At 36.9% G+C, this 13,708-nt stretch overlaps 1 protein-coding gene across 1 annotated transcript in view; it reads left to right on the plus strand.

Annotated features, from left to right (window-relative positions):
* Positions 1–13,314, plus strand: part of TBC1D8B (TBC1 domain family member 8B) — a 110,164-nt gene extending 96,850 nt beyond the window's left edge. Inside the window, exons 17-21 of the mRNA XM_004606318.2 lie at positions 276–341; positions 2,392–2,475; positions 4,189–4,245; positions 6,782–6,879; positions 10,099–13,314. Of these exons, the coding sequence (XP_004606375.2) occupies positions 276–341; positions 2,392–2,475; positions 4,189–4,245; positions 6,782–6,879; positions 10,099–10,494 (701 nt within the window). The 3' untranslated portion in view covers positions 10,495–13,314. The remainder of the gene's footprint in view (positions 1–275; positions 342–2,391; positions 2,476–4,188; positions 4,246–6,781; positions 6,880–10,098) is intronic.
* Positions 13,315–13,708: the final 394 nt, after the last annotated feature.

Below are 13,708 nucleotides of genomic sequence, written 5' to 3' on the forward strand. Positions count from 1 at the left end.
ATCCTAGAATGCTTTCTAATCATGAGTTTTCCAAAGAGTCAGATAGTCAATTCGAGCTTGGGGCGTTGACTTACCCTCTGTAGGAAGGACATTTTTTGCCTTAAGTTACATGTGCTTGAAGGAAAACATCTGTCTGAGTGGTAGCTTAACTGTTAGTATAAATAGCATTAAGTTTCTGAATCTCATTCCTAAAACTTGTATCTTAATCTGTTTTCTTGGAATTGATTTTATATGCTCTGGATACATGATTATTTGCAATTGATTTTTTTGGACAGACATAATGTACAATGGAAGTTTTATTGAGAAAATTAAACTGCTTTTTAAGCTGCATATTCCTCCAGGTAAGAATTAAACCAAAGTTCTTAAAGATGTTGATTCTATTTAACATTTTTATTTCTAAATGTAATTACATTTTAACAATTGAAATAACTTTCAGTATTATGGAAGGTGATATTTTGTTGTGGCCAACCAATCCTGTTGCCATTAGTTTTGCTGATTTGTGATCAAGTGAAATATATGGAAAAGATTCTGTGTAACAACTCGACTGATATGTTCCCTTCCTGTTAGTAGCCAATGAATTTAATGATAATTGTGCATAAGAACTGTTCATCATTCAACCCTTGGTATAAGATTGAACTTTTTTATTGTTGTTGTCATTAGATTTTAGAATATATCTTTGGACAAGATGCCAAATTTAAAAAAAAATATAAATTATTCTGATGAATGAGATAAGGTAACAAGGATTGTAAAAAATTTAAAAAGGAAACAAAATATATGCTAAAATTTACTCAGCATTTGCTCTGTTAAGGTTTTGAGTTTGTACGACTTCCTTTATTTAATTCTTGTAATATCACTAAATGGTAAATATCAGCCTTCCAATTTTGACAATGAGGAAATTAAGGGTCAGAAATCCAGGGGGCTGCAGCAATAGCACAGCGGGTAGGGCATTTGCCTTGCACGCGGCCAACTGGGGTTTGATTCCCAGCATCCCATATGGTTCCCTGAGCAGGAGTAAATTCCTGAGTGCAAAACCAGGAGTAACACCTGTGCATCGCCAGGTATGACTCAAAAAGAAAAAAAAAAGAAATCCAAAGGCCAGGGGCCAGGCAGGTAGGATATTTGCCTTGTATGCAACCAACCCAGAATTGAACATTGGTATCCCATATAGCTCCCCCAAGCACCACCAGGAGTGATTCCTAAGTGAAGAGCCAGGAGTAACCCCTTAGCATCACCAAGTGTGACTCCCCTTCAAAAAAAGCAAAAAAAATATGCAAGCACGAATGTTTGTAAGTCTGTAACTGTACCTCATTCACTAATAAAAAATTAAAAATTAAAAAAAAATTAAAAACTTTTTAGAAAAGCAAAACAAAAATCCTGAGGCCAGAGAGATATTACAGCAGGTAAGGCACTTGCCTTGGACATATGATTCCTCGTGCCCCACCAGGAACACAGAGCCAGGAATTAAGACCTAAGCACTGCCCATTAGGCCAAAAATCAAACAAAAAAGAAATGCTGAATTATTTGCCAAAGCTCACACATACTTAATACTATCCATAGCAGGGAGGCAAATAGGTCTGACAACCAAAGCTGAAGTTTCTTTCTCTTCTATTCCACTACCTCAGTGTTAAGCAAATGAGTCAAGTATTTCTTACTGAATTTCAGAGGCTTCCCTTTCCAAGCCCAGTCCATAGTTTGGGAAAATGATTTTAGGCATTAAAGGAATGTGGCAAAAGTATCTCTTAACTTGAATAGGGAAATTCACAAAATAAATCACACTTCACACAAAATAAATTCACACCGAAGCCATATCTGAGTTCTTTTTCAGTCACCCCTTGATAGCCAAGAACCGTTGTTTGTAAAACCCAAGAGCTAACAGCCATTTTTAACCCTTCACACATTCAAATCAGAAGCAGAACATTTAAAACAAACAAAAAAACACCTAATAATTTCCTTATGAAGTATTTGACATGTCAGGTCAGTTTGCCACTAGAATGTCTTGTATTCCTAGGAATTAATATGCTTTCAGTAGAAGGACCAAAAATAGAAAGGGGGCAACACAATAGTTTGTATGTGCTAAAGTGCTCAACTTCATGATTTTCCCCTTTATTTCTTTATTGAAAGAATTTTTAAATAACTGAGTTCACATTTCCAGAGATTTCTAAGTGCCTTGTCCTCGTATTCCAATTTGTAATGACCCTTAGGAAGTTGTTTCAGAGCTAATAGAAGAAATAGTAGAACTCAGATTGATACAGTACTTTTAGCTATTTACTTGTTCACATCACTTCACATATACCTATTGTTCTACTCTCCCCTTAAATTTACTTGATCCATTATATGATTCATTTTTGACCCTCATTGTTAGTGAATGTGATTTGGACTATCTATTTTCAGCTTATACTGAAGTGAAACCAAAGGATCCTTCCAAGAGAGATGAACTTTCCAAGGAAGAATTACTTTATTTCAGTCAACTCCATGGTAAATATCTGTTTAAAAAATTACCTGTGTTAAGGATTAGTCACTCAGACAGATCTTAATGAAAAATCATTAAAAATGCTTTACCTGGGGCTGGAGCGATAGCACAGTGGGCAGAGTGTTTGCCTTGCACATGGCCTACCCCAGGTTCGATTCCCGGCATCCCATATGGTCCCCTAAGCACTGCCAGGAGTAATTCCTGAGTGCAGAACCAGGAGTAACCCCTGTGCATCGCCAGGTGTTACCCAAAAGCAAAAAATTAATAAAGAAATAAATAGACCAAAAAAAGCTTTACCTTCTAGTAAAATTTGGGTAATTATATTTTACCTTTCTTAAGTGCTATGATAGCAGTTTAGATAGATATGCTAAATTTAGATAGATATGCTAAATATTTAGTAGCACTGTAGCACTGTCGTCCAGTCCCATTTGTTCATGGATTTGCTCGAGCAGGCACCAGTAACATCTCCATTGTGAGATGTGTTGTTACTGTTTTTGGCATATCAAATACGCCACGAGTAGCTTGCCAGGCTATGCCGTGTGGGTGGGATACACTCGGTAGCTTGCCAGGGTCTCCGAGAGGGACGGAGGAATCGAACCTGGGTCAGCCACATACAAGGCAAACGCCCTACCCGCTGTGCTATCGCTCCAGTCCTATTGGTAAGTACCCCATAAATATTTGACTCACTACTTAAATTGACTTTTTGGTTTTGTGTTTATGGAATTTCTTGTTTACTGGAGGATTAAAAAGTAAGTACATGATTTCTACTTACATTGCAGACATTTTAAAAATGTATAATACCATTTTCACGCATTGTTAGAATACAAAGAAGACAATAGAATCATTGAGGTTTGAAGGTCAGAGTTATTGTTCCAGCTGAATACTTGTTATAAATCACTCGTAGAGCTAGAAGACAGGAATGAATATGTATCCAACCAATAATTTGGAGCTGTTAAGGATTTTGTGCCCTTTACTTCTTTTTCATAAATATGCAATGACTCACAAAGGGCTGTGTTGAGATTAATATGCCTGTGGTCATTCTGTGTTAGTATTTGGACTTTGCATTTGAAGAGAACTTACTACTAATCTCCTCCAAAATATTAATTTTATAGATAACGGCACACTTAATTTAGGAAAAGAGAAGTATTGTGCCAAATTGCACGATCAATTTTTTGCAGTAATCCAGATTGGTAGCCCAGTCTTCTGATTTCTACTATATTTTTTCCTTGGTAATGAAAGAAATACAATTTTTAAAATGTCATCAAGACTAAAATATGGTCCCAAAATTAGCGTGATTAAATATAGCCTATATATTCTCCATAGCTTTTTCTTGGACTTTTGTTTAGTATCGGTTTACCACCAGTGTTTTTTTTTTTTTCACTGTAAAAAATTTGCTTTTCTTGATTGGACTAGGACAATAGTTCAAAAAGGTAGGGCACATTCCAGGCCTGCGGAAGCCCTGCGGTTGACCCCAAGCACTGGCGGGGAACAACCCTAAGTACCTACCACGGTAGGAGTACACCCAAAACACTGCTGGGTATAACTCAAAAACGAAAGTACAAGTTTTTCATTACATTTTTGAAAGGATGCCAGGTCAGTGAAATTGACTTAGCTGAGTTGAAGAGAAGATGTGTTTATAAGGTCTTATATAAAATATTACTTTACTTTCAGAATTTATTATGTTTTTTGTAAAATTCAATTGCCCTCTTTTCTACTAGTTTCCAAGCCTTTGGATGAGAAGGAAGCAAAACCCATAAAAAGCAGCCCTGAGAAAGGTACTTTGATCTAGTAATACAATTTAGTTTATTGTTATTATTTTTGCGAATGGAGTTATGTGTACATAAAAGAAAAATGGATTTTCTTTAAAAGCTGCAGATTTGTCTGGAGAGTTTAGTTACTTTGTGTATAGCAATTTATTTTTTTTCTCCTGATTAAGTCTTAGATGTTATATAAATAGTAAATGACCCATATTCTTTTCATTTTTATTATTTCCATAATTACTTTAATTCTAAAATTTACCCTAGAGGACCAACCAGCGTGATGGTACAACAGGTAAGGCACTTACCTTACATGTGACCAACCGGGTTCTATCTCCGGCACCCCGTGCTCCCCTAAGCCTGGCAGAAGTGATCTCAGAGCACAGAGCCAAGAATAAGCCCTGAGTAATGTCAGGTGTGGCCCCCAAGTTTTAAAAATGATGTTATGCTTATAAAAAAATTCATACAGGGCAGATATCCTATTACCTAATCCCACCTTGAATCAAATGTGAAAACATTTTGCCTAATATCCATTCCAGGTTTTTTCAGGTTGACACATAGGTAGGCATTCCTCTTTTTTTAAGGACATGCATTTTCTACAGTTCACCTATCTGCTTTTTTAGTGTTTTTAAAATTCCTTTTGGTTAAATCATCATATATTACAAAGTTATAAAGTTATTCATATCTTTCTGTGTTTGAGTTTCAGGTGTACAGTGTTTCAACGCCACTCCCTTCACCAGTGCCCCCAGTTTTCCTCCCCACCCCCAGCATGCTTCTATGACACACTTTTTCCTTCTTTTTTCTTTTTATCTTTCTTCTCTCTTTTCTCCTTTTCTCTTTTCCTTTAAACACTGTGGTGTTCTGCAATACTGCTATTGATGACATATCCTGCAAATCACTTTATCACCCTGTCCTTGCTTTTTTTTTTTTCGCTTTATTTTCTTGGAGTTTCAGGAATCAAACTGAAGTCTCATGCTTTCAAGACAAGTGTTTTAACCAATGAATCATATTCCTGGCCCTTACTACCTGCTTTTAATTTTTTTCTCAGTATACAATGGACATTGTTTTATTTTAGTTTATTTGGATCTATCTTTATTTTTCTGGAGGCCTATCCTACATTTGGCAAGGGCTACTCCCGGCTTGATCTCTGGGGACCATGGATTGCCAGGGATTCAAACTTAGGTCTCCCACATGCAAAGGATGCACTGCAGAGCATTGATCACTTTTTTAATGAGAACAAATTCTTCCATTGTTTTGTTGTGCAATAATTCATTCCAACAACTCACCTAATATTTAGGGACATTTAGCTTCTTTGCAATTTTTATGTGATAGAGGCTATCTAGTTGTTCTCCAAAAGCACATCATTCTTTTTATGCTTTTGAGTTAAGATTTAGTTAATAGGTGATTTATCACTGAAAAATTATTTAAATATTAAATTGCCCCCAGGTTGTTCAGTATATCAACCTAGTTATTTAGTCTTTAAATAGTAAGAAAGTCACATTAATTTATATTATGATTTTGAAGTATTTTAAATCTTTGAAAAAAAGATCCACTGTAGGACCACTTTAATATCAGCTAAAGACATTATATAGAAGCTATTTTAAACATAATATAATACATGAGAATACCTGAAATGTATATCATCAAGCCATGATGTGCTGTTTAATCTAAAATGTGTCCTTCTATGAGGCTGGAGTGATAGCACAGAGGGTAGGGTGTTTGCCTTGCACACGGCCAACCTGGGTTCGATTTCCAGCATCCCATATGGTCCCCTGAGCACCACCAGGGGTAATTCCTGAGTACAGAGCCAGGAGTAACCCCTGTGTATCGGCAGGTGTGACCCCAAAAGCAAAAAAAATAAATAAATGAATAAAAATAATAAAATGTGTCCTTCTCCCTCACTCATGGTTCATCCCTAGTTCCCATCCCTTCCAAAGCAAAAGTTTTAGGAACCAGAGAAATAGTGCAGCACATAGAGTGCTTGTTTTGCACACATCCAACCTGGTATCCCTTATGGTCCATTCCCGGTATCCCTTATGGCCCTCTGAACTCTGTCAGGAGTGATCCCTGAGTACAGAGTCAAAGGAAACCCATGCACCACCATATGTGGTCCACTGCCCCACCCCGCCCCACTCCGCCCCCCAGAAAATGACATAAAATTTATCTTTATTTATTTTTTATATTGAATCACTGTGAGATATACACAGTTACAAAGTTGTTCATGATTTGGTTTCAATCATACAATATTCCAGCACCAGTCCCTTCATGAGTATACTTTTCCCATCACCAATATCCCTTGTTTCCCTCCCACCCGCACCACCTCTCAATCTGCCTCCATGGCAGACAACAAAGTTGAAGTTTTAATTTAATACCAACGGAGAATTTTCTGGTAGCAATGGGTAAAATAAAAGGTAACTTTATATAACTTCTTGGATTTAAGAGGTAGAATTTTGTATCTCAGTGATAATCAGATAATCTTTCCATCAGATTTTTCTTTTTGAGATTGGGAAAATATATGTTGTTCATTAAAAATGGTTTTATTCCCCACATTCAGGCAAAGAAAAAGTTGATATACAAGAATATCTGAGTCAGTGGCAAGATGAACTTTCCAAAAAAGAAGAAAGCATTAAGGATTTACCGAGAATGAATCAGGTAGAGTATTTTCAAGTAAAAAAATTCTGAATATTTTTTGGGGGGAGAGCTGTTACAGCAGCAGGGCCAGGGGCTGCTCCTGACTCAGTGTTCAGTGCCACTCTCGGTGGTACCCAGGGAACCATACGATACCAAGACCAAACATGGGCCTTCTGGATGCAAAATATTCACTCCAGCCCATTGAACTGTCTCTTGACCACAAAATTCTGAATTCTTATACTGTAAAAATAGTTAACTTATCCATGCACTTTAGCCCTGTCGTCCTGTTGCTCATCGATTTGCTCGAGCGGGCACCAATAATGTGTCCATTGTGAGACTTGTTACTGTTTTTGGCATATTGAATACACCACAAGTAGCTTGCCAGGCTCTGCCGTGCTGGCGGAATACTCTCGGTAGCCTACCCGGCTCTCCAAGAGGGACGGAGCAATCAAACCCAGGTCAGCTGCGTGCAAGGCAAATGCTCTACCTGCTGTGCTATTGCTCCAGCCCCCAAATTCCAGATGGAACATACATTTTTTTTTGTAAACCTGCAGTTGGGGTTTCTCTGGGAATAAATTCCCAAAGAATTGCAATTCTAGACAGGCACACAGTGGTCTGAATTGTTTTTTTTTCCCACTTTTTGGTTTTGGGTTTTGGGGCGAGTGGCAGGGTTTGGGCCGCATGCTGGAATGCTCAGGAGTTACTCCTGACTATGAACTTAGGAATTACTCCTCGCTGTGCTCAGGGGATCATATAAGCAATGTCGAGGATTGATCCCAGATCAGCCATGTACAAGGCAAGTGCCCTCCACTGTGCTATCTCTCCAGCTCAAGGGGGACACATTTTTAATAATCATTTGCTTTAAATACTCAAATGCACTTAGTGTTTTAATATAATTCCTCTGTTTTGACATTTGCACCAATAAAAAAGTATATTTTTAGCCCACATTACTTGGTGGTCCCTTCTCTATCTGAACTGCCTTTTCCCCCAGCATACAAGGCCGGCTTCTAAGCTATGGAGTAATCCTTCTGGTACTTATCTCTACTGTTTTTGAGTGTTAGTCTCCCATTCTGTTACTTTATATTCCACAGATGAGTGCAATCTTTCTATGTCTACCCTCTCTTTCTGACTCATTTCACTTAACATGATACTTTCCATGTTGATCCACCTATATGCAAATTTCATGACTTCATCTTTTCTAACAGCTGCATAGTATTCCATTGTGTAGATGTACCAAAAGTTTCTTTAACCAGTCATCTGTTCTCAGGCACTCAGGTGTTTTCCAGATTCTGGCTATTGTAAACAATGTTCAGTGAACATATAAGTGCAGATGTCATTTCTATTTTACTTTTTTGCATGTTCGGGATATATTTCCAGAAGTGGTATTGCTGAGCACAAAAGTTTATAAGTCTGTAACTGTACCTCACAGTGATTCACTAATAAACGATTTTTTAAAAAAGTATATTTTTAATACCTTCCATTTTCACTTTAATTCAGTAATTTTTTTTTAGTGTCTGCTACATGGGCTGGAGCAATAGCACAGTGGTTGGGCGTTCACCTTTCACGCAGCTGACCCAAGTTTGATTCCTCCGCCCATCTCAGAGAGCCCAGCAAGCTACCGAGAGTATCTCGCCCGCGCAGTAGAGCCTGGCAAACTACCCATGTGTATTGGATATGCCAAAAGCAGTAACAACAAGTCTCTCAATGAGAGACGTTACTGGTGCCTGCTCGAATAAATTGATAAGCAACGGGATGACAGTGATAGTGACAGTCTGCTACATGAAATTCCCAATTCTAGGCACTAAAGCTAAGAAATTACTAAAATGAAATAAATAAGGATTCACTAATCATCTTGTATTTGAATCTGTTCAAGTAATACTAATGATTACTACTGACACAAGTCTAAGTCCCTTATATACTACTTAGTGTATATTCTTAACATTTTAAAAATTAAAATCTGGTGGTAATAAATAGTAAGAATCATTCCAGAGAGATAGCACCATGGACTGGAGTGCCTGCTTTCCATGACGTTCTCCAACTCTGCCAAGTACAACCACCAAACCCCAGTGAGCTAGGAGTAGCCCTGAGCTTGGTGTGGCCCCAAAAACAAAACTGAGATTTCACGGATCTTTGCCAAAATAAGAACTCAAGAACTCTCAAATGACAGTTTTAAGAACTATCAAATAACTTAGTATTTCTCAGTGGATTAGTAATTTGAGAGTTAAATGAGTGCTTTCTAAATGAGTCAAATTGTATATTCTAAAATTCTTATAAGTATTACAAATAAAGAAAAAGTTCAAAATGCTTATATTTTTGAAGTATTCCACTGTGTTTGCTTTTTATTTACACGTGAAGATTTCTGGTGGGATTATTGGTTTATAGGACTCATGCTGGTATTTTTCAGTTGACACATATTTCTCTAAATCTTCATGAATTATCAGTTACTAGCCATTACATTTTTTTCTTTTGGGCCTCAACTTAGTTTTTAAAGAGAATCGTGTCCAAATAGACTTCTAAGAGTTGTTTTATTGTACTAGATAAATCACAGGGCATTCTTCTGTAATATAAATCATCTTCGTTGAGTTGCCACTCGCATCTTCTAGGAACATCAAGAAAAATTTATTCATAAACCTTACGTTAAGATCAGTTAACAAATAAATGACTTACATATAGGGAAAATATGATACTTTGCCTAATTTTAAAAGTAGCACCTAACACTAAGCAGATAAGCTGTCGAGGCATCATTTTATGCATAGATATCTAATCATTATATGTATGCGTGTGTAATTATTATGTCTGTATAATGCATTGCTCTTAGGCCACAGATGAGAAGAAAATTTACATGAATTTTTCTCTCATGGTTTATAGCCATCTTTCCTTTTTTAAAAAATTTATTTTTTTTCTTTTTGGGTCACACCCGGTGATGCACAGGGGTTACTCCTGGCTCTGCACTCTGGAATTACCCCTGGCACTGCTCAGGGGACCATGTGGGATGCTGGGAATCGAACTCTGGTCGGCCGCGTGCAAGGCAAATTCCGTACCCGCTGTGCTATTTGCTCCAGCCCTAGCCATCTTTCTATAACCAGGATTTATTTGGGGACTAATTCTAATCAGTTCTTGTTACTTGAGGTGAAAGTTATATGGTCTAAATTCTATATATTAAACATAATCACTTTTGAGGTATCTTTTATATTTTCTAAGTATAATGTCGATCTAATATTTCCAACTTGTGTCTTACAGTCACAATTTATTCAGTTTTCAAAGACCCTATTTAACTTATTTCACGGGGATCCTGAAGAAGAGTCATTATATCAAGCCGTTGCTATTGTAACCAACCTTTTACTCAGGATGGAAGAAGTTGGAAGAAAACTACATAGCCCTCCACCATCAGCCAAAGAATTCTCTGAGATAGTTTCGGCTTCTGGAGGACCCAGGCCAGAGGAAACTGAGAGGCTATTAGAGAAAGATTCTTCCTCTCCCAAGGAAGAACCTCAGTGGTCATTTGCATTTGAACAGATCATTGCTTCTTTGTTGAATGAGCCAGCACTGGTGAGATTTTTTGAGAAGCCGGTTGATGTAAAAACTATACTAGAAAATGCAAAGAGTTCTCAGTTAAGTTGTAGAATTAAGATATAAATTCTTAACATGAATTGCCGACCAATACAAGTAATTTTTTTAAAGATACCTGTGAGTAGGCATTCAAGGATTTATCTTGTTACCGATGTGCTTAAAAGTTTTTTTTTTTTAAATGGTATTCGGAAGCACAAGAACTCATTCCTTCATGGTGAACTCTAATTTTTATATTCTCTGGTACAAATGTACTTTTTGTATTTCACATTATATGCTGTATCAGGGGAATAGGCTAAATGTTACCACCAGAGGGCGCCATGATATCACTTTTAAAGATTACTAATCTGTGCTGCTATTTACATATGAATCGCTGATTATTTTGGAAATGTGGCATTGTATTTAAGTGTTAGTAATGTTAATGTGCCATGTAGATAAAAGTTACTTACCAAATTGCCTCAGTCCTATTAGAATGCTTTGGAAAACCAGGCTCTTAGATCTATAGCCTTAATTATCTACAAAATTACCATATGAAGGCCTCCTTTTCAAGTAACCTCTTAGTAATAATATTGACTTTTTAAAGTTAGTGTTATTCAGTCTTCTAATAAAGTTTTTAGTAAATGTGTTTGTTCTTAACTGAGTGATTAAGTAACTGATGATTCTTTTTTTTTTTTTTGTAACTGATGATTCTTAACTGTTAGTAATAAAAAGTCAGGAGCTCAAAATTGTGGGCTGATGTAAGGAAAACTGATATTGAATTTAGATTTACGCTGGATAAAGCCAGCCTTTTCAGACAGGGTAAGGAATGATTCAATTAACTGTACAGGTCTTTCATTAGACTGATAAATTAGTTGAAATTCTGAGTACTGCCTCTTGTAACATTTGTCTCAGACTAACTTGTGGCTGTTTTAGTTTTAGCTTTATATTTTAGTTTTTTTCACCAGTCATGTTTACGTTAGATAGATTGAATTATTGTATTAGCTTAGCAGGCTCATAAAGTTTGTGTATAATGATTACTAAGTTATTGGATTGCAGGTATCTAAAAAGCTTTGACTATCTAACTTAGATGTATAATTTCTATAAACTTTATGCATTTTACATTCCATTAATTACAATGAAAATTCCATTAGAAATAATGGGATTTTTAGCACTTTAAAGAAGAAAAAATATACAATGAACTACACCAGTCCAATTTTCTGTGTTATTCCTTATAAGAAATTTAATCGTTAGGAAATTCTAAGGAGATATCATCCATTGGAGTTTTTTCTCTTCTGGTCTGATTCTTAAGTAATATTCCCAGAAGGTCACATATTGATGCCAGACTTAGGGAAAATGCTCAATTTACATAGTGTACTACAAGCTAGAAATAGTGGACCCAAGAGATCTTCTAGCCTCAGCCTCCCAATTAATCCCAGCATTTACAGGCACACATCACTGCACCCAGCCTTTGGAATTTATGCTGGAGTGATAGCACAGCGGGTAAGGCATTTGCCTTGCGTGGGGCCGGCCCGGGTTCAACTCCTCCGTCCCTCTCAGAGATCCCGGCAAGCTACCGGGAGTGTCCCGCCTGCACGGCAGAGTCTGACAAGCTACCTGTAGCATATTTGATATGCCAAAAAAAGTAACAACAAGTCTCACAATGGAGATGTTACTGGTGCCCACTTTAGCAAATCGATGAGCAGTGGGATGACAGTGATGCTTTGATTTTAAGCCCATTGAAGTTTTAGGCTGCATGCAGAGGACCCAGCACTGAGTGATCCCCTGAGTGCCACCAGAAGTGGTTCCTGAGACTCCTGAGCTCTGAGAACACTTCTAAAAGAAAAATAATAAGTCTTTAGACTTTTTACTTATGATCTTTTAGAGTGACCCAAGAGACTACTTTCTGGAAGTCCTTTGGCAAGAATCTACTGTGGACAAGGCCCAATATAGGAAGCAGCATCACCATCCAGTATGTTATTTTTAGAGAGCCTCAAGAATTTTCAAGTTGACTTTAAAAATTTTTCATGAACTGGATTTGGCCAGACAATTAGTGTCCTTAAAAGGATTTGGGTCAGTCTCATCTATTTTTAAGAAAGTTAGCCTTTAAAGAAATAGTAAATAAGCTTCTATAACTCTTCTCAAAAATTATTTGGTAAAATACATCCAAATTTTAGTTTAGTTAATAGTTCATATGTTCACATTACATTGGATGTTAATGCACTGATTACTAAATTACAATAAAATATCTCTAGAAAGATACGAGATTCTGTGATAATATGAAGAGGTACTATTGCACAAACTTTGAATATTTTGTCAGTTGTATATACAAAAAATTCTTAACTAATATTTAATATGGTTTTTAAGTTGGGATATTAAATATTATAGCATTGTGCTTTCACCTAGATTAAAATTGAATACTTATATTTTTGAGTTGCAAAAAGAGTATATATGCAAGTTGAAATGATTTATTTTTTTGAGGCTAAGGTTCAGGTCTCAGGGGAATATGCATGTGCAAGGCCCAGAATGCAATCTCTAGCACCTCATGGTCCCCCCAGGCACCAGCAGGTGTAATCTGAGAGGCCTATGGGCTCTACCAGAGTGGCCCAGATAAGTTCATGCAACACCACTTTGCTGGGCCTAAGTGTTGAACCATCCTGCCTGATTGGTTGACTGTCACTAGAATTACCCCTGGCCTCACTGAGCACTTCTTGGTAGCCCATTCCCCCAAATAGCACTTATTTTCTGAGTCTACAAGAGTATTGCTAAAAACAGAGTTTTATAGTTGTTTCCAAGTTGTGTCAAGCTGAGCCAATGCATTATATCTTCCATGTAAAATTAACTATGTAATAAGGTAACTGTAATTGTCTTTATAAAAATAAATTCTATCAATCTATTAAATATGAAAATGGTTTAAAGTACTACAGTTCTTTATTGCAATGTATTTTTATATCTATTTAACTCAGCATTTGAAGACTTCCCTCCTGTATTAGTTGAGCTTCAGTTGCAGAGAATAGAATTCATTCTAATTAGTTTAGGCAGGACAGGAAATGATTTATTACGAGACAGACAATGGCTTGCAGAATTATCAAGAGAACTGCCTCTAAATTGAGCTTTCAAGAACAACTTGCAAAGCTACACTACAGAACCAGGCCATCAGGGGAGTTGCTAACTCTTCTACAATTAGGAAACTGCTATTTCCTACTGGCATGATGGAAAAACAAGACTACAGCTGCTACTTCCAAAGCCATGCTTCGCTTACTATAATTTACACCAGCAAAATCAATTCCAAGTATCCCACCTTTCA

Source organism: Sorex araneus, chromosome X (genome assembly GCF_027595985.1).
Source record: "Sorex araneus isolate mSorAra2 chromosome X, mSorAra2.pri, whole genome shotgun sequence".
Classification (NCBI taxonomy): Eukaryota; Metazoa; Chordata; class Mammalia; order Eulipotyphla; family Soricidae; genus Sorex; species Sorex araneus.